General features: G+C 41.3%; 1 protein-coding gene across 1 annotated transcript in view; it reads right to left on the bottom strand.

Annotated features, from left to right (window-relative positions):
- Nucleotides 1-27,983, bottom strand: part of Tars3 (threonyl-tRNA synthetase 3) — a 62,874-nt gene that overhangs the window by 2,365 nt on the left and 32,526 nt on the right. The window contains exons 11-17 of the mRNA XM_063249913.1: nucleotides 19,052-19,218; nucleotides 15,635-15,797; nucleotides 15,044-15,181; nucleotides 12,439-12,516; nucleotides 12,255-12,355; nucleotides 6,317-6,421; nucleotides 1,339-1,411 (exon numbers count right to left, since the gene is read on the bottom strand). Of these exons, the coding sequence (XP_063105983.1) occupies nucleotides 1,339-1,411; nucleotides 6,317-6,421; nucleotides 12,255-12,355; nucleotides 12,439-12,516; nucleotides 15,044-15,181; nucleotides 15,635-15,797; nucleotides 19,052-19,218 (825 nt within the window). The remainder of the gene's footprint in view (nucleotides 1-1,338; nucleotides 1,412-6,316; nucleotides 6,422-12,254; nucleotides 12,356-12,438; nucleotides 12,517-15,043; nucleotides 15,182-15,634; nucleotides 15,798-19,051; nucleotides 19,219-27,983) is intronic.

Genomic DNA, 27,983 nt, shown 5'->3' with positions numbered 1-27,983 from the left:
CCACCTAGTACCAGGGCGGTCTGACCCACAGCACAGGGCAGAAGCCTTGGGTATCATTTCTGAGGCAGCTGAGACCATGGCCTCCACTCTCCACATCAGTTACTCGGGGAAGCCAGCTGCTGGGCAGTGAGAACGTTCAGGCAGCCTGGCAGGAAGCCCAGTGGCGGTGTGGGTGAAGGAGCCCCCACGGCCCTTGCAGGGTACTGGCAGCTGACCGCAGCCTAAGGAGACACTGCATCAAGGTCAACCAACTAAGCTGCTCCCAGATTCCTGACTTGCAGAAACTGTGAGATATTTATTATTGCTTTAATTTTAAATTTTGAAGTAATCTCTTATGCAGTAACAGGTAACAGGACAGTTTCCCTTCATGTGAAAAAAATTCTTAAATCATGATGTAATGGCTTGTGTCTAGATGGTCCCCCCAAAACTCATGTGGTCCTATGTGGGGCTTTCTGGAGGCAGACGATCTAGCGTGTGTGGTGCTGGGATCAAGGATGTGATGCCAGCAGTAAGGCAGCCCCACCCTGGGCGATGGTGCTGCCCACGCTAAGGCAGGTAGCGAGGATAGGCTATGAGGGGCAGAAAGAAGTCCCTGCCTGGAGCCTGGAGCTGCTTCACTCCTTTGCTGGTTTCTGCCCGCCACGAACTATTTTTCCCCTGAGGTGCCCCTCTGCGTGCCACCCTGCCTTGGAGCCAGCTGACTATAAACAACCTATAAACTGTGAGCTAAATAAACTTTTCCTCCTTTAACTTTGAGTGCCGGGTACTTTGTTTCAGCCACAAGAAAAGTAACTAAGATATTTGAAATGTTTCAAAATATCAATTTCTTGCTCAGGAGGGACACTCAAGAGGCTAACACAGGAGGATTGCCATGAGTTTGAGGCCAGCCTGGGCTGCGCAGTGAGTTCAAGACCAGCCTAAACTACACAGTGAGATCGTATTTCAATAAAAAACCAAACAACACACCAATTTCTTCAAAGCATTATGAAATAAAATAATTCTGATATAGCTACACAGTCATATTCACAGGCTATTCACAATTACTGAAAACATAAATTGTTAAACGAATGTGTCATTAATGCAGTATTTAAAAGCATGAATGAGCCAGGCATGCTGGCACAAGCATGTAATCCTAGCACTAGGGAGGCTGAGGCAGGAGAACTGCTGCAGGGTCAAGGCCAGTCTGGACTTCATATTGAGACCCTGTCTCAAAAATACCAAAATAAAATAAAATAAATAATAATAATAATTTAAAAAACAAAAGCATGAATGACATTCCAAGTCAATGACCTACATAGTACAATAAAGTTTAAGTATTTTAAATATGTCTGATTTTACCTGAAGTGCATACTTTTCACATGTTGGCCCCACAGGGATGACCATTACCTGACGTGGAGACAGCCAGAAAGGCCTGAAAAATATGTAAAACATGCATTTTCAAAGTCATTTCAACATGAGCACTTACTATATGATTAAAAAACAACCAAGGATTATCTTTTAAAAAAAAATATTATAAGACAGTAGTTTAAGTAGAATGGTGTGGAAACAAACCAAACTATATTATGAGCTAAAAGGCAGTAAACGAAAGGGGCAGTTTGCAGTCTTTACAGGAAGAGAAAGGGAAGCCTGTGTTGGAGCACAAATGGAAGGGTAATCATGAATTCACATCCTTAGCATTTATCTTAGAGAGGCAGCCTTGGGTAACACAGATGCTGTACACCAATATCCACAGAAGCTTTATTTATAATGGCCCAGACAGAAGACACCAAGCTTCCCACTGCAGATGAATGGCCACAATGTGGTCAGCAATCAAAATGAACTAATTATTAGGTATAATGCCTGTAATTCCAGCCACTCCAGGGACAGAGACAGGAGGATCTGAAGTTTGAACTGTGCCTGAGCACATAACACCACCATCTCAAAATAAAAAATAAAAAGCTGTGAGTACAGCTCAGTGATAAGAATGCCCCTGGGTTCAATCCCCAATACCCCAATACCCACACACACACAAATTACTGATACTTAATAAAGATGGATCTCAAGGGACCTTCACTAAGTGAAAAAGTTCATTTCAAATACTGTATACCATGATTCCACTTATGTAACACTTCTGCCAGGATTATACAGATGAAGAACTCATTCACAGTTGCTACATTGGTGGGCAGGAGCACCACAGAGCCTATGTGGCAATAAAGGACAGCATGAGGGGACAATGCAGGTAACAGTTCACATCTTGAAAGGTGGCAGTTACCCAATACACACGTGATAAAGCTTCACAGAGCTAAATACAAACAGACAAACCAGTGCAAACTGCAACTGGGGAGACCTGAACCAAAGTGATCAATCACATCATTTCCAGCAGTGGTACTTTATGTAATTCTGCAAGATCTTACTACTGGGGAAAACTGAGATAAGCCTAGTTTGATCCTCTCTGTATTATTTCTTTTCTTTTAATTTTATTTTAAAGATAATAAAACCCTACAAAACAAAACAATAAATCCAGTCACAACAAAGCATTGAAATTGACACAGGACTTCAAAGCAGAACAAGAAAACAATAGATAGTATATCTTGTGATCTTTATAATAGTTGTTTATTCCATTGGATATAGCAAAATCAAACCAAAACAGAATAAAATGAATCAAAACAGGATACTGAATAAAGCAAAACATTTAATTGCAACAAAACAAAACAATATTGGATTTCAAAAACAATGTAGAAGGAAATCCTCCACATTTGCTATACTGCCTACTGCTATCCTCCCTATAGGTGCTGACCGCTGGCCCCAGGCGTGCAATAAGCCAAACAACACAAGAGCTCGGGTGCAATCAACCCAGCCCGTGCTCTGATCCAGAACCAGCGGGGGGCTTGGGGTGGGTGGGGGGGTTGTCTCTCAGCAGGTGCTATCTGACTTTTCTCTTCCTGGGCCCCACATGGCTTGCTCTGTATTATTTCTCACAACTATATATGAAACTGTGGTTATGTCAAAATATAATGTATCCAAAACATATAAAGGGTGACCAGGAGGAACATTTGATATAGGACACATCTGCCACTGTCTTCATCACAGTGAGAACTGAATTTTAAGGCTGGAGGGAAACAAATGGGGACTATTTCCACATGGTACTTTATGAGTTGTATTTATATTTTTTCTTAAATTTTAGAAACAAAATAATATATGATAAACATGATAAAACACACTACTATACATAGTATAAAATGAAAAGCAAATGTTTCCTTTATAGCTCTGGCTTTACCTATATTTTACCTATACCAGCGCTATATTTTAATCTTTGAGTTCTTGGAGACATTTCCCCTTACAGCCTGGCAGGTACATAAAACCATGATGCATGAAATGTGGGGAGTATCCCTGAGTTCCTAGAAAAGGACAGTCCATCCGTGCACTGGTACATCTTCTGTCTCCCACTGCACCTCCTGATTGTGCAAATGTTCTTTAGGTTTTTGTGACATTCACCAATACCAGTCCAGTGTAAGATACCACCACTCTTTCCTGTGCTAAAATATTTAAAACATAGTCAAGTGAAAAGGAATATAAACATGTTCTCTCACCCTAGTATGACGGCTAAGGTGGACTGTCATCCTGAATGGTGAGGGATCTGCCCAGGGCATTGGAAAGCTCACCTTTGGGCATGTCTTGGTGGATCATCAAGACATGACCTTGAGGTCCACATCTGATCCCTTACCCTTCTCTGTGGGACTGTTCCTCTGCTCTGTTCCTGGACGTCATGAACTAAGCAGCTATGCCCTTCCACCAGATGCTCCTGCCATGGGGCCAGCTGACCAGAGACCGAATCCTTTAAAACACTGAGCCAGATAAACCTCTTCTCAAGCTGTGGGTATCAGGCTCTGACTCAGCAATGGGACCCTACCTAACTCTCTCAGGTACCATGCATATTTGTCCCTTTACTTTAGCTTCTGTGTAACTGTAACAGCTTAGATGTTACATGACGTTTTCAAGACCATAAACGACTAGGGATATGTGCAGACTCTCTACCTGCCCAGGACATTTGGAAGAGCCTTAGTTTGGAAAGTTTTCCGTCAGATGCTTACTGCTTGGAAATTTGCTTCTGTATGTGAATGCAGGGATGCATGCGCGGACGCCAGAATCTGCCAGTCAGATGTGCAAGCATGGCATGCTGTCTTGGGACAGGGAGAGTGGCACACAGGCAGAGGAACCATTCTGACAAGGGTAAAGACAGAGAGTGTGGGGAGGAATCTGTGACAGTGACCTGAGCAGTGGCACCTGTGCCCAGGGTCCAGAGCAGGTGCTACAGATACTGTGCCTAGCAACAGTAGCAGTGGAATCAGCAGATCCTGAAGAGAGAACCAAATTCATGCACTGATACTATGCTGATTTCTTAATCGAAAGATGCACTATCACAGGGCATGTCTTCACTGGCAAGTGAGGCCATTTGTTTCTGAGTGCACCAGGACAGTGGTGAGTCCAAAATGTTGGCATAATGCCTTACAAAGGAGGGATACAGTGAGGGAACTTCTATGCTGGGGAGGCAATGCATGTCCCCTTGTGGTCACTTTTTCATGAGCCACTGAGGCATCAGCCGTGGTTCTTTTGTACCTGAACAGTAAAAATCTCTTTTAACAATAAGGGCCTTCAACAGTTCAGGAATAACACATTCCCTGAAGTCTCATATTCAGAGTGGGGATTCTATCTGTGCTCATCAGTGCCTAAGCCTCTTGATGAGTTCATGGCTAAATGTGCTGTTAGAGGGCAGGGTCTGGCTAGAGGTCAGTCACTGGGGCATAACCTCAGGGAGTACATTCTTGACCCTTGTCTTGGTTACTCTGATCTTTCTGCAGCAGCAGTGGGAGCAGCAGATCCTGAAGAGAGAACCAAACTGCACCAACTGATGCTATGTCAGTTATTCTATTGTAAGATGCACCATCACAGGCTGTGTCATCTGTCAGATGATACTCTGCCTTCCCCTTGTTGTTGAGACAAAATACTCGGCACTCAAAATGAAGGGAGAAAAGATTTATTTATCTTACAGTTTTGGAGGTTTCAGTCCATACTCAGCTGACTCCAGTGCAGGGTGGTGTGGCTAAGGGACAAATGTTCATGGTGGCCACAAGTGACAGAGTGAAAGGGCTAAAGGGGAAGGCACGCCTCCTTCCCTCCCTTATAATGTATGCTGTTCCCTGCCCCTGGGCAGCACTCACACTGCCAATCCCAGTGCTAGACAGTGAACCAATCACAAACGCTAGATTCAGCTGCCTCCATGACTGCATGAGGCTTGGGGTCCACCCAGACACAAACCTTAACACCCACCAGTCCCTCTCTTCCATTTCCTGGCTGCAGGCAGTGAACAGTTTTCCTTCCCATGTGCTCCTGCCTTGAAGCCAGCCTGCTATAGACCGCGTTCCCAAAGCAGTGAGCTGAATTAGACGTCTCTTTAACATGTAGGTGCCAAGTGTTACGTCTCAACGATGGGGAAGTTAACTGATACAATACAGTTGTGGTCCCCTGTGAGCAATCAATCACATTTCTTCTCCCCAAATATGTTTACTTCTCCCCAAATATGTTTACTTCCTCCCCAAATATAATTACTTCTCAGTCTCTGACCTTGTTTCCAAAGCAGTAACTAAAGCCCTGCATCAGTTTAGCTCCATAAGTCTGGCCCATTTTTCCTCCAAGAAGGACTGCAAGATGCGTCACTCCACATTCTAAAGGGAAGGCATTCCCACTCCCTGCTGTCATCCTTGTTGTTGTTGCTGTTTTGATACCAGGGATCAAACTCATGACCACAGGCTTGCAAGGCAGGAGCTTATGCTGCTGAGCTAAATCCCCGGGCCCTTCCCTGCTGTCATCCTTAAATGGGCTGTGCTGCTACAGCCGTCCTCTCCAAGTCTGTGCCAGTGTATTATTCAGGCCATTCACAGATCAGGTTTACACGTTTTCTTCCTCAGTCAACGGCCACAGGCAACACACATGTAGACAATATGGGTCACAGAGAGATGATGATACAGCAAGGGGCAGTACCCAGGAAACTGAACACAGGTTTTTCTAGACAACCACTGGATCCCCACAGGCCTTAAAATAGGTACAAAGATAATACTCTGAGATGACAGAGCTCCCCAAAAGGTAAACAGTAGTTTTATGACACTCTACCTTTACCCTTGTTTTCTGATGTGGTAAACGTAACAAAATTTCTTTATTTGCTCTTTGGGTATTTACTAATATAAAGCAGGAGCTTCCAATTTTCCCTACCAATTTAATCTTGATAAACATAATTTTTAAGAATAAGAGCTATCTAGTTTTCCTTCCCTACATCACTTACCATTTCCCGCCATAGTGTTCTGAGAGAATGGCGATCATCCTTTCCAGTGATCCCAGTATGGCTCGGTGAATGATCACAGGTCTCTTTTTATCATCCCCATCTTTACTAAAAAATAAAAATTAGACATTTCATTTTTAAAGAAATAATTCTGTTGTCTTCTTATATTTCATTTAAAGCTTTGAGACAGGGTCTTCTTATGTAGTCCAGGCTGGCCCTGAACTCAGTTCTCCCAAAGGCTGGGATTACAGGCCTGCAGCACCATGATAGTTCCTGATATCTAGAGATTTAGTGTTTATGAATACCTCTCCATTGACATTATTTGTTTTGTTTGATGGCTGTTTTGTTTCCTCAAACAAAAGATTACTTTGGGTGCTTATTCATTTATTTTTAAAAACTTTTTATTAGAAAACATTGAAAATACATGCAAGTATAGACTGGTATTATGAGCTCCCACACAGGCTTTCAGCTTCACAGAATGCGCTCTTGCAATCAATAATCCTGTTCCTGCCACTACCCTAGCCCCACCACAAAGCTCATTTTCCAAAATGTTCTTGATATTTATTCACAGTCACTGGTCAAATTCTGTTCATAGACCTGATACTCTCAAAACAAGCACTTTACATTTAATGACTTCCTCTCCTGTGGAAAGAAGTATATTATTGTTGTAAAACAGCCCCCCCAAAGAAAACAAGGCCCCATGATGGAAAATGGGGCAAGACAATAACTTTTTAAAGGAAGCGCTTTTATTTTAGCTGGCCCAGCAACACAGTGCAGATGGAATTTGCAAAGCTGTGCAACTGAGTTAGAATTCTGACTGACTTTTATAGTTCATTTATGATTAGCTCATTGATCATTAAGTACATAGTGATGAGAAACAGAAACAAGGTGGGCCCTTTATTCTCCTTTGCTTGAGGTCAGAGGCATTTCACAGTGGGTGGTTAGCCAATTTATAGCCCTTGGTCTGCCAATTCTCTGAACATTTGTCTCTCATAAAGGGAACAATGGTTGACACAGCATCATTTGTCTCTTACAAAGGGAACAAAGGTTGACACAGCAAACAGGTTACTGGGGTGGGGGGAACAATGCATACAGAAGAGCTTGATGACAAGGTTAGTTGATCTATAACTGTGTGGTTGGTGCTTGGTTACTAGGGCGATAAGCATAGAGCATGACAATTATGACCTTTTAATTGTAATGAAGCAAGCCACTCCAAAAATCTATGCACAAATTTCCTAGAAACATAAATTACATTTTACTGCAACAAACATAATATGCTCCTATGATAAATTTTTGTATAAATATCATACTAGATAGATACTACTAAAACACAAAATAAAAAGACACTCGTGTTAAGTTCACTTCAAATGAGTTACAATTGACTGTTATCACTGCCTATCATTTTCGCTAAGAGGAGACAGTAGGCACACTCACCTCTTCCCAACTACCTTGAGGTATTAATGCCACTTTCTGATAAATGTTACTTATCACAAATGTCTTTCTGCCCACTTCAGAGGAATGAATGTTAAACTTTACCGATGCTTTTCTGAATGCAATGAATATAGTAATTCATACCTCCATGGTAAACTTCCTTTGCTTTCTTAAATAAACCCTTACTTGATCAAGGTGCTAACCTTGAGGCTTCTCTCTACTTTTCCTTAAGCCGGTACAAACTCCATTAAGTTCTTCCTCCCAATTATACTCTAAGCACCTCCACTGTGTCCACCTCCCCTACTGCCATCTGGTTCCAGTCATCATTGCTGACCATCCACTGCCCACTGCGTCTACTTCCGCGCTGCTCTTCACACACACAGGCTGCTTGCTTGGCTGGCCTGTTTCTCCTCCACGTCTTCCCTAGATGAAGAGCAGTTGTTCATTTATCATAAGAATCTTAACAGGAAAATATTCTACCAAAAATTACTGGATTTGAAATATGCCAATATTTTTTTCCATTTCTCCCCAAAAAAGAAACCTACAGCACTGAATGGTTTCCATGACAAATTCTACCAAACATCAGAAAAAGAAACAGAATCAATTCTATGTACTCTTTTCTAGAAAACTGAACAGTACAGAGTACTTTCCAACTTGTTTTATGGGGCCAGCATTCTCAGACCTAAAACCAGTCAAAAATGGTATTAGGAAAAAAAACCTACAGATCAGTATCTTACAATAACATACATTTTCCTATCATAACAAACTCCAATAGAACACACTAGACATTCTCAATAAGCTACTAGGACACTGAATCCAGTAGCACACACAAACAATGATCAAGAAGCTTTTATCCCAGCAATGCAAGGCTGATTCAAATACTCTAAATCAATGCAATCTGCTATATTAATTGACTAAGGAATAAAAATCATATGGCCATATCAATCGATGCAGAAAAATAATTTAACAAAATTCAACATACATTTCTGATAAAAAATTTTGGAAAACTAGAAATATAGGGGAAAGTCTTTAATTTGATAGAAGATATCTACAACAGACCTGTGGATTCTAGTATACACAAGGTAATACACCTAGCACTGGGAAAAAAGGCCACGGCATCTGCTCTCAATAGTACTGGGAATTCTGGCCAGCAGATTAAGGCGAGAGAAAGCAAACAACACGAACAGAAGTGAAGTGTTTAACTCGCCCTACTGCTGTGGCATGCTTGTATGCAATCATGGAGAACCCCTCTCGGAATCCCCCACCTACCCCACCTACCAAAACCCTTGTGGACTAATGAGTTCAGCAAAATCCTAGGACACAAGATCCACACATAGAACTGCTGTATTTTCCCACAGTACAAATGGACATATGGGTTAAAAATTAAGAATGCAACACTTAAGAATCACTCCCAAAAGTAAAATATCTGGGTATTTTACATCTACATCTATTTTAACATTTAAGAATTTCTACATCTATTTCTACATTCAATCCTCTTTTGAAATCTAGAAAAACTGAGGAGATAAAGGACATGGATTAGAGTACTTTATATAGTTAAGATAACCAAACTGATCTCTAGGTTAAATGCAATTCCAGTCAGGGTTCCCACCAGAATTCTTTTAAATAAATCTATTGAAAGCAAAAACAATTCTGAGAAAGAAGAATGAAGAATTCACATTACTGAAGGTGTAAGCTTTTGCCTTAATCAAGATGGTATAGTATTGATGAGTGATTAGTCAGCAGGCCAGCAGCCCAGAACTGAAAAAATCCAGAAATAAACCCTCCCAAACAGGTCCCATTGATTTCTGACAATAATCAAAGTAAATCAGTGACAAAAGAATGACTTTAACACATAATATTAGGACAATTTGATATCTACATGCAAATAATGAACCCTTACCTAAACCTCTCAACTTACACGAAAAATAATGCAAAACAGACCTTACATCTAAATTAAACACTTAAAACTAAAAAAAATTAAGATAAATACAGGGGAAAAAATCTTCATAGCCTGTATACTTTGTTATAGTTCACAGACATGATGCCAAATGCATGATCTGCAAAAGAAAAAATTTTAGTTGACTGAAATTAAAAACTCAAGAATGTGAATTTTAACATACTGTGAAAAATGAAAAAATAATGCTATAGATTGAAAGTATATGTGAATCTTATGTCCATCAAAATAGTATCTAGAATTCATAAAGAATTCACAAAACTAAATGGTAGAAAAACAACCTAACTCAAAAATGGGCAGAAGATGTGACCAGACAACCAAAAGAAGATCTAGGAGCCAGCACGGTGGCAGTGCATACCTATAATCCCATCGCTGGGGAGAAGGAGGATTCCCTGTGGGTTCAGGGCCAGCTTGAGCAGTCAAGGCCAGCCTGAACTGCATAGCAAGACCCTGTCTCCAAAAAAAAAAGGATTTATAAATAGGAAATAACACATAAGAAAATGTTAATGATAGGAGCAACTTAAATACAAAATCAAAACATAATGAAATACTATACATTTACTAGAATGTCTCTGTCTTAGTTACTTTTTTCTCACTGCTGCGGCAAAATACCCAACACCCAAAATTAAGGGAAGAAAGGTTTGTTTAGTCCAGTTTGTATAAGTTCCAGTCTATAAATGGCGGCTCCAGGCAGGGTGGCTCGGCACAGGGGAATCCCAGAGGGGAAACAGTTCATGGCAGCGCAGGACAGCAAGAGCAAGCCAGGGAAGGAAGGGGCAAGCTCCTTCTGTCTCTTATATTGTATTCAGGCTACCGGGAATTGGGTGGCGCCAATCCAAGCATCGATCTGGTCCAGCAATCACCCACCTTTTCCAGCAGCCTTAATCCAAGCATTAAACCATGAATCAATCACAAACTCTAGATACAATGACTCTGAAAAAGGCCCTTCTAAAACTGCATGAGGCTTTGAGGGAACATCTAGATGCAAACTATACGACTGACCTTAAAGACAAACAGGGCTTGGAGTATTGCTCAGTGGTAGAGTGCCTGCCTAGCATGTGTGAGGCTCTGGGTCTGCAGCACCAAACAAACAAGCAAAAACAAAAGCAAAACCCCAAAACTGAAAATATCAAATGCTGGTAAGGATGCAGAAAACATGGCACTGTCATGCACTGCTGATGAGAATACAAATGGTAAAACTACTATGGAAGACAACTTGCAACTTCTTAGCAAGCTAAGTCATATGACCAGTCCTAGGTATTTTCCCTATCAAAAAGAAACATTGTGTTCATACAAACACCTATCCACAAGTAGGCAGGTTTTACAGAAGCTGAATGCACAATCACCAACACTGGAGACCACCTAACTGCCTTCATGTGAGTGCATGGATAAACAAACCCTGGTGCATCCACACAGCGGCATGTTACTAAGAAGTAAAAAAGGAGTAAACTACAGATACACGTAAAAACAGGGGTGAATCTCCAAGGCATACACTATGTGAGAAAAGCCAGCCTCCCAAAGTCACAGACGGCATGAGTCCCTGTGTATGACCTTCTGGAAAGGCAAAACCAGAGTGACGAACATGTTGATGGCTGCCAGGGAAGGGCAGGAGGAGAGTACGACTCATGTGATACAGTCATAGCCACAAAGGCCACAGCACTCCACGCATGCTCTAAAATTCATCAGACTGTGTGTGTCGAGGGTACACAACTTTACTGTATGTCAAGAAATAAGTCATTTGTCATAGCATATAATGAAACAGCTTGAACTGCAAACATGCACTAACAAAATAAAAAATAACTAAAAAGAAGTCGTTTGTAGTGGTGAGACCATCTTTTCCCCTGCTTTCTTTGGCAAGTATCTCATAGCCCTGTGTCAGTTCTTTGAGAAATCTTCTGTCTCTGCCTCACAGATACTTAGCACCCTGGGCCATATTTTCATGACACTTTGTTCAGATCTCTAATCCTGTGTTTGCTTATCTTCCTATCTCCACCGGACCATGTCTTCAGGAAATCCAAGTCAGTCCGGCTATGGTCTGGATGGGGTTGAGTGTGTTCCCCACAGGCTCCTGCCTGGTCCTCACACCTGAGAGTGGTCCTGTTGAAGGCGGTAATTCTTCTCTAAGTGTGCTCTCCCCCTAGAACAAGAGGTGGTAGATTCCTTTACAAGGTGGGGCCCAGTGAGAAGTGATTAGCTCAGGGGGCGTTCCCTTTAGGAGGGATGAATGTTGTTCTCAGAGTGGGTTGCTGTCACCCAAGTCCAGTTCATGCACTGATTCCCTGCCACAAGCAGCTACTCCTAAGCTGGCTGCCGTGTCAGGAAGCAGCTGGGAGGCACGACTTTCCAGACACCAGAATGAGTCAAATGAACCACTGTTCTTTTATAAAGTACCCAGCCTGTGATAAAGCAACAGAAAATATACTAAGAAAATCCCCAACTACATTACACATAAACAAATACATTTTAGACATCCGTTAACATGTATTTTTGTGTTGTTCATGATCAGATGACAAATAATAGGCTAGTAGTGCTACATTATTTATCATATTCACTCACCTAACATATGTGAGATTAAACCTAATAGGCAATTGGAAATCCAGCTGAATTGTAGCACACTGATGGTATCTGCCGATAGCATCCTTGATTTTTATATCAATCTGTAAATCAAATGATGTTTGCTTAGAAACACTTATTTTTCTTTTAAACTTTACTCTTATTTTAAGTAGATGGTTATACTTACTTTAGGACCATAAAATGCTCCATCTCCTGGGTTTATTTTCCATGGTTTTCCAAATTCCACCAAGCTGTTCTGCAGTTGCTGTTCATTTTTAAAGAGAACATTTAAAACCTTTACTTTATACTTTTATCTTTTTATCATATAGCTCACAAAAAATCTTACATTCTATATTAGTTCAATGCAGGCTCCTCTGCCCTCCAGTGTCGCCTTCTGCCTCCTGAAAGGAGTTCCAATCCCCTGACTAACCGGTTTCCTCGCAGATGGGGCCTCTACAGTTGCATTAACCTCAAGGACAACATGAACTGCACAGCAAGACTGTCTCACATCAAGCCAAACCAAAACAAACCACACCAAGCCAAAAACACCCCGCCCAGAGGCTTGTCATCTTTGCATACTGGTGCCTGAGGGCGGGCTCACTTTCGGGAAGGAAGCAGACCCCAGCCATGGAGCTGCAGTGAGAGCTACGGAAGGGCAGACTCCTCGTGGCCTGGCAGGCTTTCCAGGATCTCAGCCAGGCGCGGGACCGGTAGAGGCAGAGCTCTCCTCCCTGAAGTCTTGGAGCAGCCCCCCAGTGCTGCCTTTCTCCTCAGGATCAGGGAGGGCCCCTCCACACAGCAGAGCACAGGCTTGGGAAGCCCCTGCTGGCTCCCCTCCGAGAAGGAACACTGACGCATGTTCCCAGAGAACACCAGGCCCTGCCACAGCAGTAACTAAGACTGGAAGGATGCTGGGAGCTCCCCGAGTGTGACCATTAATCCTGATCCGTCAATTTCATCAGCGTGAGACCATGCACTAGATATCTAAGGCATGCTTCTGGGTATGTATGGGTGTGTCATAGGGCGGGACCCTGAGTGCTACACAGTACACGGCCCCCGGCCTCTTCCTGCCTGGCTGTTCCCCTGCTCTGCTGCCATGAACTCAGCACCTCGGCCCTGTCATGCCCTCGCTCCCCCAGAATGTTTCTGCTCTGGAGCCAGCTGCCATGGACTGACTCTCCGAAACCAGGAGCTCAGTGAAACCTTCCTTCCTTCTAAGCTGTGGGCAGCGGGTACTGTGTCTTAATGATGGGGAACTGACTAATGCACAGGGCATTTTGGAAGGCCAAGCTCTGGGGAAGAGGATGAGAAGCACCAGGCCTCTGCAGACACAGGGGTAAGGCAGATTAGTAGGAGCAGACAAGGCTAAAAAGCCCCGCCAAGAAAGCTTCAGATTTATGTAAAGCACATTTCTTTCAAACCATTTCAGAAACTTCTGAAGACGCAAGAAAAAACTCTCAAATGTTTATCCCATTGAGTGCTGATGAACAGTGGTCAGTTGAGAGAAATCTACCAGAAGCAGAGGCAGGCCCATTCCTGATCACACCGAGTGGCTATGGGCTGGACAGTAAACCAGTCAGCCACATCAGGTAAAGCAGCAAAAACGGTGGGGCATCTACCTTTCCTCCCGTGCCAGCCCCATTCCTGGTACACCTCTGTTTCACCTTCTCATTTCCCACCCATTTCCATTTGACTAGAGCGTGCCGATGATGACAACATCAACACCAAACATCCACTGGGCACTGGGCACTTCCGCGAGCCTGACACGAGGCCCAATATCCACTTCGCTCAAGTTCATCCTAAGTTCAGGCAGTGTGGCTATCACTGTGACGACCACCAGGCCCACCAGACAATCTCCATTTCGTGCTTCGTTCTGATACTTAGAGGTCTCCTGCAATGCCACCCACAGGGCTACCGTCTGAAAGGAGGTGAAACAGAGCTGAGCCAAGTTTGTTATCCTCTTTTCTTCCTCTTGCTTCTGTGTAGCTGGCAGGTAAGTTCAGTCAGCAACCTTCCTAGAGCAGAGTCTATCTCATTTGAGTTTCTTTCTCCATGGTGTAAACATGGAAGAATTTAGGGAACGCGTGCGGGGAGGAGACCCTGCTCAGAACTCAGACCTAAAGTGCTCTATGCACCTCTGTTCAACCTCTGTGCTATGAACAGCACAGAAGTTATGTTACGCCACAAATGCAGTATTTGCTAGGTTCTCTCTTATTTCTCCTGATTTGTGTTCAGCTCCTGTGAGCATTCCAGGAAGAGGTGGTCAGTCAGGCAGGGCAGGGGATCTGGCCACACACCCTCATATCTAATAACAACAGGAGACATCCTCTTTATGTTTAATAAGAAAAAAAGCATACAACGGCTCAATTTTACTTTTTCAAAGCCGAAAGGTGATGTCTGAGTGTTACCTTCAGACAGAGGCTGGGCACAGCAGGCTGGGCCTGTAGAGGGGACTCAGGCATGACATCTGTATCTACATCCAGAACCCCGAACCCCTGGACTCTGGAGTCAGACTAACAGGACTCCACAGGGAACACTTTAAAACCAACCACACAAACGAAGAGTTACTGCAAACAGACAGATTCTGTTAAAAACTTGAGCTGGCTATTTCCAACTGGCACTGAAAATGACTATAAATGAAAATGTGACATAAACTCTACCAAGAGAAAGAAATCATTGCCACTGTTTCAAAGAGAAATTCATAGTCACATGCCACACTGTGCGTATTTACCCACGGCTCTGAACGTTCCCAGGGAAGCCAGGTTCTTGTGCGTGCCCCTGGTGCCTCTCACCTTCTCAGCCTCATCCCACACCGGCTGCTCTCCTAGGAAGTCTTCGGGCCTTGTTGATAGGTTTAATTGAAAGGAAAAGCCAAAGGTTGAGTAAACAGACTGCAAAAACTGCAAGCACGCCTTTATTTCTTCTCCAATCTGAAAGTACAACAAGTGAAATGCTCAAATAGAACACCAAAATAAATGCACATACGGTATTGTTTTTAAATACAAAAAATCCTTCATGTCAGATGGGTCTGAAGCCGGTTCTCAGTAGAGTGACAGTCACTGTTACGGTCCCCCGCCTCTCCCTCCTCGCACCTTTACTCTGTGTGTGAGCATGAGCAGGCTGCCCCAGGCTCCCACTCTACAAGAGGCACACGGGATGGCACACGGAGAAAGGGGCAGGAGGGCTGCTGAGGGAAAGTCACCCGCCTCCAGAGGAAGTCACTGGCCTACTGACCCAAAGGAGAGAACTGCTGAGTGCTGGAGCTGAGTAAATTCTGAGAGACCGGGTCAGATGTCTTAATTCACAGCAACTCTGAAGACTAAGGGACGCGCTCGGGGTAACCTGAATCTGGGACGGTCCTGCTTCACTGTACTCCTGCCTACCTGTTCCACCGTGCAGAAGATGTGGGCGTCATCCTGCTGGAAACGCCTGACTCGGGTTAAGCCGCTTAAAGTCCCTGACAGTTCGTTTCTGTGAAGAACTCCAAAATCAGCAAATCTAACGGGCATTTCCCTCCAAGATCGTGGACGGTGGGCAAACATTAGACTAGAAAAGATGCAGGAACACAACTTTCATACAGCAAAGAACGATTATATAAGAAATTATAATTAAGTCTTAAGATTTGTAAACTCTTTATTCTTTGATCAAGTTACAACATTTCGTCTATGATAATATTATTACTGCTCATCACTGGGGATCTAAGACAAGGCCTTGCAGATGCGAAATACCATTTTCTGATTGAGCTACACCCCCAACCCTCTTCTTGGAATTATTAAACCTTATGTTCACAACACTGCTGTACTCTAAGAATAAACTCTGTTATCTCTTCCAGAAATGCTGTTACTGTTTTCATCTACCCAATAAATCTCTACTTTCTCTCTTTTTTTTTTAACTTTCAATCTCTTTTTTTAAATTTAAAGAGAACAAAACAAAACAGAATAACACAAATCAGAATACAACAATGCAAATGATATAGGACTTTAAAACAAGACAATAGGATATCAACGATGGCTACCACGTCTCTTTTGTTTTCTTCAAAATAGCAGTCCATGCTATCACATATAATAAAATCAAATAAAACAATAAAATCAAATAAAACAATAAAACAAAAGAATGTAAGCATTATAGGACTTAAAAACAATAGGAAATCAACAATGGTTACTATAATACATCCCACTCAAAATAGCTGCCCATACCATCAGACACAATAAAATCTAACAAAACGACAGAATAAAACCAAACCTAACAAATTATGAAAATGATACAAGAAATCAAAACAAGATAGTAGGAAACTGGAGTGGGGACAGCCAGACCCAAGCCTCTCTCTCTGAGTCAGTGCCACTTGTGGACTGCGGCCTCACAAGCAGGTGGTCCCCCCCTCAAAACCATATCATTTTCATTGTTTTCTTAGGTGGGGTTTTATTCTCTTTTGTTTTGTTTGATTATGTTAAATCTGATGGCGTGAGCAGCTATTTAAAGGATAGCAGGACGTATTATGGTAGCCATTTTGGATTTACTGTTGGCTTGCTCTGAAGTCCTGTATTGCATTTATGGTTTTGTTTGTATTGTTTCTATTCTATTCTGTTCTGTTCGATTTTTACTATGTCTGAAGGTATCTGCAGGTATGTTAAGACAACAAAAGGCATTATGATAACTATTGTTGATTTTGTAAGGTTTTGAAGTCCTGTATCATTCACACTGGTTTATTTTGATTCGTTTTATTGTTTTTTCTTTGGTTTTATCCTCTTTATAATAAACAAAAAATTTTCAAAAAATCGGAAACTTATAGTGATTACCACTTATTTCCTCCACTATCACTTTCAATAATATCTATTGTGCTTTTTGGATGAACTTGAGTTTTTTAGGCGAGGGAAGTAACTTGGTGTTCACTCATGAGTCCAAACCATTTTGCCCATGAGCATGATCTCCAGTGGCACCCATGTACCTGTAAGTCTCGAGATTATCCTACTTTATAGTTGGTAGCTTTCCATTGTATGAAAACACTGTATCTTTCTTATTCATTCTGTGATGAGCAAGTTACCCTTCCTTTTTTCTGGTCTCCTGTTGCATGGAACAATTGTTTTCTCTCGTTTGATTTTCAGTCTATGAATTTCCTTTCAAGTCAAAGGTGTTTGTTGTATACAGTGTGTTGATGGATCTTGTTTCTTGATCGGCTCATCCTATGTTTCTTTTTATTGGTGAACTGAGGCCATCTGCATTAATGGTTACAACCAGCATACACTGGCGTGGCTCCGCCATGTTATCCTCCTGCTGTTGGCCCTCCACTTTCCCTCTTCATTCAGTTGCCTGCCCTGTTTGGTGATCCTCCTCTGCGCTGTTACTGGAACCACGACCACTGTTCTCTCTCTCTAAAACACCCTTTAGTACTCTCTGTAGGGTTGGTGTGGTGTCATGAATTCCTTAAGTTTATCATGGAAGTATCTTATTTTTCCATCAATTTTGAAAGATAAGTTTTTCTAGGTACATCAATGTGGGTTAGAAGCTGTTTTCATTCAGGATTTGAAACACTTCACTCCAAACTCTTCTTGACTTGAAGGTTTGTGTTGACAAGTCTGCCGTGATTCTGATTCATTTTCCTTTATAGATGATCTGTTTCTTTTCTCTAACAGCTTTTAATATTCTGTTCTTGTGCTGAATTTCTGGGATCTTGATTATTACATGTCTGGGTATAGGTTTATTTTGGTTATGGCTAGTTGCCTCATTTATCTGTATGCCAGATCCTTTTCCCATGTTTGAGATGTTTTCTGGTATTAATTCTGTAAAGTCTTTTTATTTCATTTGTATTAACCCCTGCTTCTTTGCAGATACCTATAACTCTTATATTATTTTTCTTTGCATTATCTCGGAGCCATTAAATTGTCATTTCCTGGTCCCATGTTATTTTTAAGAGAGCTTTCCTTTCACTATCACTAGTTACAATCCTGTCTTCAGGGTCTAAAAGTCTATCTTCAGTCTTTTTTAAGCAGTTTTGCCAGCTTTTGATAGACTTTCTAATTTCCTGTACATCTCTTTGAATCTGTTTCATGCATTGTAATTCCTTTCTTTATTGTTCATTCAAGGTTTCCATCATTTTCCTATGCTCCTCTTTTTTTATATGTCTTCTTTAGACATGCTCACCAACTCTTTCATTATGTTTGTGATTTCTTCTTTTACTTGAGACATTATTTCTGATCTGATTACTTTTACAGCCTCATGAAATTGTTTCTTTACTTTAGTTGCTATCTCCTTGGAGATTTCAGGCGTGTGACTTCCATTTCCTCCCATGTCTATATCTCCCAAGCTTGCTCTGTGTGGGCTGGAAGGTCTGAGATTGCCTTTTGCTCTTTCGTCTTGACATTTTCCTGGGTCCCTCCCAACAAGCTGGTTGTGGGGGCCCAGGCACTTGCCATGTTGGTTACCCCTCCACAGTGCAGGGGAATGGGACAGGCACCTGGGTTTCTCTGAAGCCAGGTTCCCAGGGAGGAAACAGGGTAAGGAGCAGGCTGCTCGAGACCCGGGCAGCTACACTGAGGCTTCTCTGATGGCCAGGGGTGCGTAGTGGTTAGGGCTATTTCTCTCAGCTTGCATGTCTACACTGGGACTTGCCCCTTGGCAGCAGGCACACAGGGGTGTCACTACCTACTCTTTATAATTCATTTTGCAGCCTTCTCCATAGGATTATTAACCAGTCTTCAGATTATAGAATCACTTAACTTGAAAACACAAAATGATATCAAAATCGAATTACAATGAAGTATGCTATGTACTCATGGAAAATCTGCTTCACTTTTAATACTCACCAGTGTCCTGGACAATTCATGGGCTTGAGGGCAAAAGTATCCTTTTCAATATCAAAGGTAAACATGTTCTCATTGTAATGCTGCCAGTGGCCCGAAGTTTCCCAGAGTTTACTGTTATACACATTGGGAGACAGCACTTCTGTGAAGTTACGGTTATGATATTCCTCCTGCAAGTAAAAGCACTAAACGTTAAACCCTGTGAGGAAAGATCATAGCTCCATGCAAAGTAACCCTATGAGTACAGCAAATCTTTTAAAAACTCAGGATCATGTCAAATTAATTCATGATTCATGTGTGTTCAGTTTTAGCTGTGGTAGTTTCTGGGCCATGAAAAAAGATTTATATATGCACAATAAAATATTTATTAGCATTACTTTATTTCACACAATATTATATAGTATAAATGTTTTAGTACTTTGAAACTTAGTAATTAAAATACAATATATAAAGACTTCCAGGATGATGGCAGACTGGTAAACAGCAAGAAATCAACCTCTCCGAGGTTGGGAATCCAGATACTGCAAAATAACAACTCAGGGAATAAAAGGAAGAAGGAGGTGGATTCCTAGGACCTCGGAAGGATCTGAAGGGAAACCTGGAGCCCACAGAGAAAGTGAAGAGACAGAACACAATGCAGAACGAGGGAAATCTGTACTTTCTCCCAGGCTCCCATGGTATGAGACAGGATCAAATCTGTAAAGACACAGTAAGGGTGGATGACTCCAGAGGCGTCCAGGGAGAAACGTGCTGGTGGAACAGGGCCGTAGATGCTGTAAGCTACAACATCTGGTGAGTGACTCCAGTCTGAGAGAATGCTGTGGCCCTTGGAGAAGGTACCTGGCTGGATACCATTTTAGGAAGGGGCCAACTGAACCTGGGACTTGAAGCAGCCATGGCTTGGTTTATTTCAGAGCTAACAGTGCTGAGATCCCGCAGTGACTGCGTGAGGGACAACTGCAGGAGACGTCCAGCGTCAGGGAGCCATGGTCAGGCCGACAAGAGATACCCAGAGTGTTGAAGGCTGAATGCTCAGACTCCAACCCCACGACCAGAGGCCAGGGTCAGCCTAAACTTCTGTGGACTCAGAAGCACCTGAACTGGGCCCCTGCCCTAAGGTAGGCTTGCTGGGATCGCCCGGCACAGATTGAGGTGCTGACTGCCTCCTCTGTCTACCAGCAAGAGCAGACTCATGCCCTGAAATGGTTCTCCGCAGAAGAGACCGCAGGCTTGAAATCACAGAAAACTCTTTTTGCCTTTTATTTGCTTTTGTTGTTGTTGTTTGTGTTTTTTGCTTTTGTTTATTCGCAAATGTGAACTTTTTTGTTTTGTTTTTGTTTTCGTTTTTTCCTTCAATCTTTTACTCTTGTCTTCTACATCAGTTTCCCAAGGCTTGGATAATTTTGCTTTGTCCTTCATCTTTGCTAATAAACTCTCTTGTTTTTTGTTTTTTTTTTTTTTCCTTTTTATCGGTACCGGGGATCGAACTCACGACTGCTTGCTTGCAAGGCAGGTGCTTATGCTGCTGAGCTAAATCCCCAGCCCTATTTTTGTTTTTTGACAGTCTTGCTGTATGTTCCAGGCAGGCACTGAACTCACTATGTAGCCCAGGATACCCTCAAACTCACAGTGATCCTCCTGCCTCAGCCTCCTGAGTGCTGGATTACAAGCATGCACCACTGCACACAACTCTAAACTCTTCCTCTTATTTCTCTGTTTTATCCTCCTCTCTTCTAAAGTTTCTCCCCTTAGGGTAAAATCTTTATTGAGGTGATATTATTGTACATATTTTTCTGTTTTGCCTTAGATATGCTATGTAACTGTAAATCTTATTCTATGGTAAAGGGAGCAAATGTATAGTTATCACAGTCTGTCATTTTCTAGTCTGGCTTTACGTGAATGTTAGCACTGATTGTACTACTTTAGCCAAGGTGACACATTTGCTGTGACCAACTGATCCTCCTCAAATGCTAATACCTAGTGGCTCAGGGGTCATAATAGTATGTTAGTCCAGGATCAAAGAACTGGGGGCCAGGCCAAACAGGCAGCAACCCTCGGTCCCTAATAAATTGAAGATGCAGGATTTTGGGACAAACTCAAAAGCCAAAAGCCAACTATAACTAGAAGACATCTCTGAAAAGTAGTCACTTCCTAAAGAGATCTCCATACTAGTAATAAAGCTACTTATTGTAAATAAGCAATTTACAAGCTTCAACAAAGAAAGCATACAAACAAACAAACAAACAAACAAAAAACAGAAATAGAGAAAATAGGGAAGCAAGATGCAACCCACAACTTCCAAATCACTAAAGAGAAATTAAGGGAGCACTGAGGTAGAAGAATTAAAAAAAACCTTCCAGCACAATTTTGTGCAGTGGTGACATTGGAAGTAACAAAACAGATCAGTAAGTCCTTTAACAAAAACAAAACAGAGATAAAGAGATGATATCCACAGTGAAGGAGATGTTGGTGAATCCAGAGTCAATATGGATTTTTTAAAAAACCAGAAAAGCCTAAAAAAACCATTGAATCCATGAATGCCCAACACAGAAAACAGCCAGATTCCATAAAACAGATACAAACAGAAATCCAGGTGACTAAAAATATTACTGCAAGTGCACGCAGCAGAGTTAGTTGGTGTGAAGACAGACTACCTAGAAGACAGGGCTTGTGGGTGGCCAGCACCAAATGAAAGACATCTTAAAAATAGCAAAGGACCATGAAAAAATCAATACAACAGCTGCTAGGCGATGCAAAGAAGAGTAATGTAAGATTAATTAGAATCAATAAAGAACCAGAAAATAGCACAAATGGCATAAAAAAAGTGTTCACAAAAGTAATGACTGAAAACTTTGCAAGCACTTCAAATACAGACAAGTGGGGCACACAGAACTCTTGATTACTCATGATCAGAAAAAAAAAACAATACCAAGGTATATAATACTCAAAATTCCAGAAATTCAACCCAAGAACACAATATTAAAGCTGTTAGAAAAAAAAATCACCTATAAAGGACAACCCATCAAAATGACAGCAGACTTCTTACCACAAACCCGTAAGTCAAAGAGAGCTTAGAGTGAAGTACCTCATGGTCTAAGAGAAAACAACCTTCAACCCATTGGATTGTACCCTGCACAATTATCTTTCAATATTGGTGGGTAAATAAGATACTTCCATGATTAAAAATATCTGAAGAAGTTCATGGCCACCAAACTAGCACTCCAAAAACTTCTCAAGTATATTCTAGGAAAAAAAGACAATGAAGACAACAATTTGAAGAATTCTAATCAAATAAATCCAGTACGTAAGGCAAGCAATTAAACAGAAGGAAAAGAAAGGGAACCAAGATTAGGAAAATAATTTGACAATGCTATATCAATACATATCAATTGTAACCATCAATGTAAATGGTCTCAAATCACCAATCAAAAGAAACAGAGGACTTCCGGGAGAACATGGTAGATAGATAACAGCAGCTATGGAGGCTCTCTCAGATAGCCAGCTTAGAATCCAGGAATGGTGCAGTGCGAGGAGTCCTAAGCAAGGGGAGATACACCCTGCCAACCCAAGAATGAACTAAGCTGAGAGAAACCAACTGGAAATGCAATCCGGATGCTATGATTGGAACACAGAAAATCTCAGTGCCGAAGCTAGAAACCACACCTCTGGAAACCACAATTTGAATTTCCTGTCGTGGCTGCTGCGTCTGAATTGGCACCGTAGGGACAGAGATACAAAAGCTCTGAGAGCGGGAATTGGCGAATGGAGTTGAGAGTGGGACTGGCAGGGAGCCCTGCATCGACCTGCGGTGAGTGAGAGGAACTGGGATCCCTCCATAGATAAAGAGGCTCCAACAGAGGACATTCTGGGACTGGGCAGACTAGCCAGAATAGGATGCTGCAGTGACTTTAGTCAAATATTCCCCTCTCAAGTGGGATTGGTGGGGAGCGCCTGACTTGGATGAAGCCATGGACTACCACCCAGTAGGCTAGCCCAACCAGATCCCAGTGCCTGGTGGTGCACCCTAGCAGTGAAGCTTTCAGTAGATTGAACTGGAGGGGCGGGCCCAACATACACTGCCCCTGTCTGTGTCTCCCTAGTACACTGCAGTGGGCAGGAACACCTAGCCAGCAGTTTCAAACAAACTGTAATTCACAAAGAAAGAAACTGGGCCTCCTATATACGTCTGTATGGAAGGAACCAAAAATATGAGAAGAGGAGGCAACAAGAAAGGGTCCTCGGTCCCCAATCCTGAGAACACTGATCCAGGAAAGGTAAATGCAAAGGAGAATGAGGACAGAAAACATGCAATATCAGACACGGCACCAATAGACATAAAGCACTATCTCCGGAGCCTCATAGACAAGTTCAAAAGTGAAGTATTTAAAGAAGTAAAGCAAGATATAAGTAGAATAGTTAGAGAAATGCTAAGCACCGCCCAAGAAAAAACAGATGGTGGAATGGAAGAACAGAAAAAAAGGGGAGAATTGTTTGATGGAGAAAATAGAGAAAACATAGAATATGTGAAGCAGGTTCAAAGAGATTACCAGGAAACTAAAAACTCTATGGAAAGCTGGTATAACAGCTTGAAAGAAACTAAGAATAGATTATCTGAACTGGAGGACAGATTTATAATGTGGGAGCATGAAATGAAAAACTTCTTAAAAATAACAAGGAAACAAAGAGCAATAATACAAAGGCTAGAAGATGATAAGAGGATCTATAACTTACAAATTAAGAATGTAAAGGAAGAAGGAGGGACTCAAACAAATGAACTACAAAGGCTATTCACAGAAATAATCCAGGAGAAATTCCCTAATTTAGCAAAAGGTAAAGATACTCAGATGTATGAGGCATACAGGACACCAGCCACCTACAACCCAAACAGAGCTACACCCAGGCATATAATAATCAAGATTCCAGAAATCCAATATAAGAACAGAATATTAAAAGCCATCAGAGACAAGAAACAGATCACTTACAAGGGAACACCCATCAGAATTACAGCAGACTTCTCGGAACAAACCATAAATCACGAAGAGCGTGGGAGAAATAATTCAAGCTTTGAAAGATAATAACTTCCAGCCAAGATTGATATATCCTGCACAACTGTCCCTAGAAATTGATGGAAAAACAAGGTGCTTACAGGATAAAGAGGAACTAGGGGAATTTGCAACCACCAATTCAACTCTACAGAGAATCCTGCAGGACATTCAAAAAAAAGGAACAAAGAAAAATACAAGATTCCAGAAACAGTGGCAGAGAGGCCACAATGAATGGAGCAGAAAGTGAAATGAAGACGACAAACTGACAACTAGTGAGAGAAAAAGAGCTCAACAGAAATGAAGCAGAGAAGGTTGGATGGTATGAACAGCTATTTTGGAGAAAACAAGACATCATAATAGCTAGTGCTGATTTAATATCATCTTGTTTTGAAGTCCCATCAAGCTTTTGTTCTTCTGTCTCCATCGGTCTTAACATGTTGTATCATATTGGATTTTATTATATGTGATAATATAAACAAAAACTTTTATAGACGAGGAGATTATACAGAAACCATTGTTCATTTTCTGTTAGTTGGTTCTAAACACCCTGTAATACTGTCATTCTCTTGAATGGTTTTACATTGTCTTGCTATGTTTGATGCTACAGTATATGAAGTTATACTCAAAGATTTTAAGGAAAGAGACACTGATAACTACTTTTATGTCAGGATATCTTGTGGTAAAACACTATTTTGCTTAAATGGTTATGTTCTGACCTGTGCTGTTTTGTTATGTCCTCTTTTATCTCAATCTTCTTTTTTCATTATTTACTTTTTTATCTTTATCTTTTTAATTAAGGGAAAAAAATAAATAAAAAATAGCAGGATATATTATAGTAACCCACTTTGATTTCCTGTTAACTTGATTTAAAACCTTATGTTGCTCTCACCATCTTCTTTTGACTGATTTTCCTCTATTATGTTTTGCTTGATAGTACCAAGTTTGAGAGTACAGTCAACAACTGTGAAGACAATAAGATTCACTATGACGCCCATTCTTGTTTGGCTATTGTCTTCTTTTGAAGTCCTATAATAGTCTACTGCCATACCACTCTGAATGCACCCAATCTCGTCTGAAGTCCTGTAATGTCTCCAATGTTTTGCTTTTATTGGTTTTGTTCTTTACTGTTTTGCTCAATTTTACTGTAACTGATGATATAGGCAATTCTTTTTAAGATAGCAAGAGGCATTATTGCAACCACTGTTGATCACCTTGCATTCTGTTTTTACAGTATGTATTATGTCTATCCTTTTGATTTGACTGACTCTGTTTTGTTATGTCACAGTTGGTTTTATTCTCTTCAAAAAAAAAAGTGATAAGAACTGTGGGGGTAATAAAACCCAAAATGTGTAATTGCCATTGTAAGAAAGAGAGGAAAAGAAAGTGCTCTTAAAGGATATAACTGCATGTATATTTAAGTGTATAAGATAGATAACCATATTACCGAGTTTTGTTGGACCATTGAACAGAACTATTTGCAGTCTCACTGTTTGAATGTCCACTTTATATGCTTTAATTTTGTAACTTGAACAACTATTTCTAAGATGACAATATGTAATCTATTAACTAGTGATTTCCTACTGCTTATTTTTTCTGAAATTCTGTATAACTTGTACCTTTTTTGTTTTTTTTCTTTTTCTCCTTAAATAAAATTAAAAAAAAAAAAGAAACAGAGTGACACAATGGATCAAGAAACAAGATCCAACAATACACTGCATACAAGAAACACATTTAACTCAAAAAATTCAAATACTGAAAGTCAAAGAATGAAAAACAATACTTCACATGGCAAGAATCTGGAAAAAATTAGGGGTGATTATTCTATTCACAAAATGGATTTTAAGTCAAGACTAATCAGAAGTGACAAAGATCACTACATACTTGTTAAGGGAAAACTCCAAGGGGAAGAGATTACAATCAAATATATGTACCAAATACCATCTCTCCCAACAAACATCAATGGGTATGAAAAATCAGATAAGTACTAGTACAGTTTTAATAGAGACCTCAGTACCTGACTGTCAAAATAGCTCGTATGACACAAAACAACAAAAAAATCAGAGCTGAAAAAGCCTTTAAACAAATGGACTCAGTAGATATTTACAATGTGCCACCCAACAACAAACTACACATTATTCTCAGCAGCACACAGGACTTTCTCCAAAACAGACCACATACTAGTGTACTAGCTCATACTAGCTTAGAATACACTTAAGTAAATACAAGGGAACTGAAATGATCTCATCATATTATCACAGTGCAATGACATTGTAAGTCAATGGCAAAAGAAATCACAAAAACCATTATATATAAACACACAGAAATTAATTAATACCCCCCAAACCAACCCCTGGGGCACAGATGAAATAAAACAAGCAATTAGCTAGTTTCTACAACTGAACAATAATGCCAATATGACATACCAGAATTTATATAGCACAATGCAAGCAGTTTTATAAGGGAAATTGTTGTAATCAGGGGTTGTACACAGAGAACAATTCAGATGAGGACATAGAGTTTATAATATTTTTATAATGGTCACTGGAAGTTAACACAGGAGAATGCAGGAAATCTATCCGCAACACTAATGACATAGATTATTTAGTCAAGAGTCTAAACCCCATGGCAATGTCCCACACGAGTCCAGATAAAAACCCAGAGCTCAGGACAATGCCTCCAGGAGTCCAACTGGAAGTCCAGAGCCCACAAGAAGGACTCACGCCAGTCTCTTTTACAGATTCATGCCGGGAAGACTCAAGGGTCAGCAGTGGAAGCCAGAAAGTCTATGCCAGCGGGATGAAGGAGCTGTGCTAGTGGGATGAGGGTTCTACACTGGAGCCGAGAAGTCACACTCACAACAAAGAGCGGGGCTGTCCTGAAAGGAACCACAGCTGTCCTCAGCGACACGGAGGCCCTGAGCTCCTCCTCCGACAAGCACAGTCGGGTATGTGCCAGGAAGCAGCGTGACGAGTTCATCCTGGAGACCAGGCAGCACATGTCTTCCCCTCCGGAACCAGGAAGCAATGCTCGATGTGAAGACCAAAGCTTCTTCAGGAGAACCAACACCTCAGACAGGATCTCATAGGAGAACCCACAATGCCTCCTTAACACCTCAATCCCTCCCAACACCTCTCTTCTTCTCCACCTATTTATCCTGGCAACTCTCCTCAGGTGGAGCATCTTCTCTCAATGCATGCTGATGTAATTCAGCTGGTGTTAAGTTGACCACTAGTTATCAAACCATAACAGAAATTCACTGGTAAACTTCCATATCAGAAAAATAGAGCAAGCTCAAATAAATAAAGTTGAACCTCACGGTTCTAGAAAAAGAAAAGCAAATTTTTTTTTTTTTTTTTTTTTTTTTTTTGTCTTTTTGAGACAAGGTCTCTCTATGCAGTTCAGGCAGGCCTTGAGCTCACTTTGTAGCCCAGGCTGATGTCAAACTAACAATGATCCTCCTGCTTTGGCCTCCTCAGTGCTGGGATCATAGGCGTTAGCCACTATACCCGGCAAGAAAATCAAATTAAACCAAACCAAGTACAAGAGAGCACATTATAAAGATCAGAGCCGAAATTAATGCAATTGACAATAGGTGTAGTTGTGCATGCCTATAATCCCAGCACTTGAGAGGCTGAGGCAGAAAGGTCAGAAGTTCAAGGCCAGCCTGGACTACATAGTGAGTTCAAGGCCAGTTTACACAGCAAGACCCTGTCCCAAAAAACAAACAAATGGACAAACAAAAAACAAATTAACTCAATTGAGACTAAGAAAATAATACAAAGGATCAATGAGTTGAAGAGTGGGTTCTTTGGAAGATTAAATAAATTAGGCAAACCCTTCACCAAAATTATTAAAAAAAAATAAGATCCAAATCCAAGAAAATAAGGAGG

This window comes from Cavia porcellus, unplaced genomic scaffold, assembly GCF_034190915.1.
Source record: "Cavia porcellus strain 051 isolate PalLab524CR breed Dunkin Hartley unplaced genomic scaffold, mCavPor4.1 scaffold_6, whole genome shotgun sequence".
NCBI classification, from domain to species: domain Eukaryota; kingdom Metazoa; phylum Chordata; class Mammalia; order Rodentia; family Caviidae; genus Cavia; species Cavia porcellus.
This window is presented reverse-complemented; position numbering and strand designations above follow the sequence as displayed.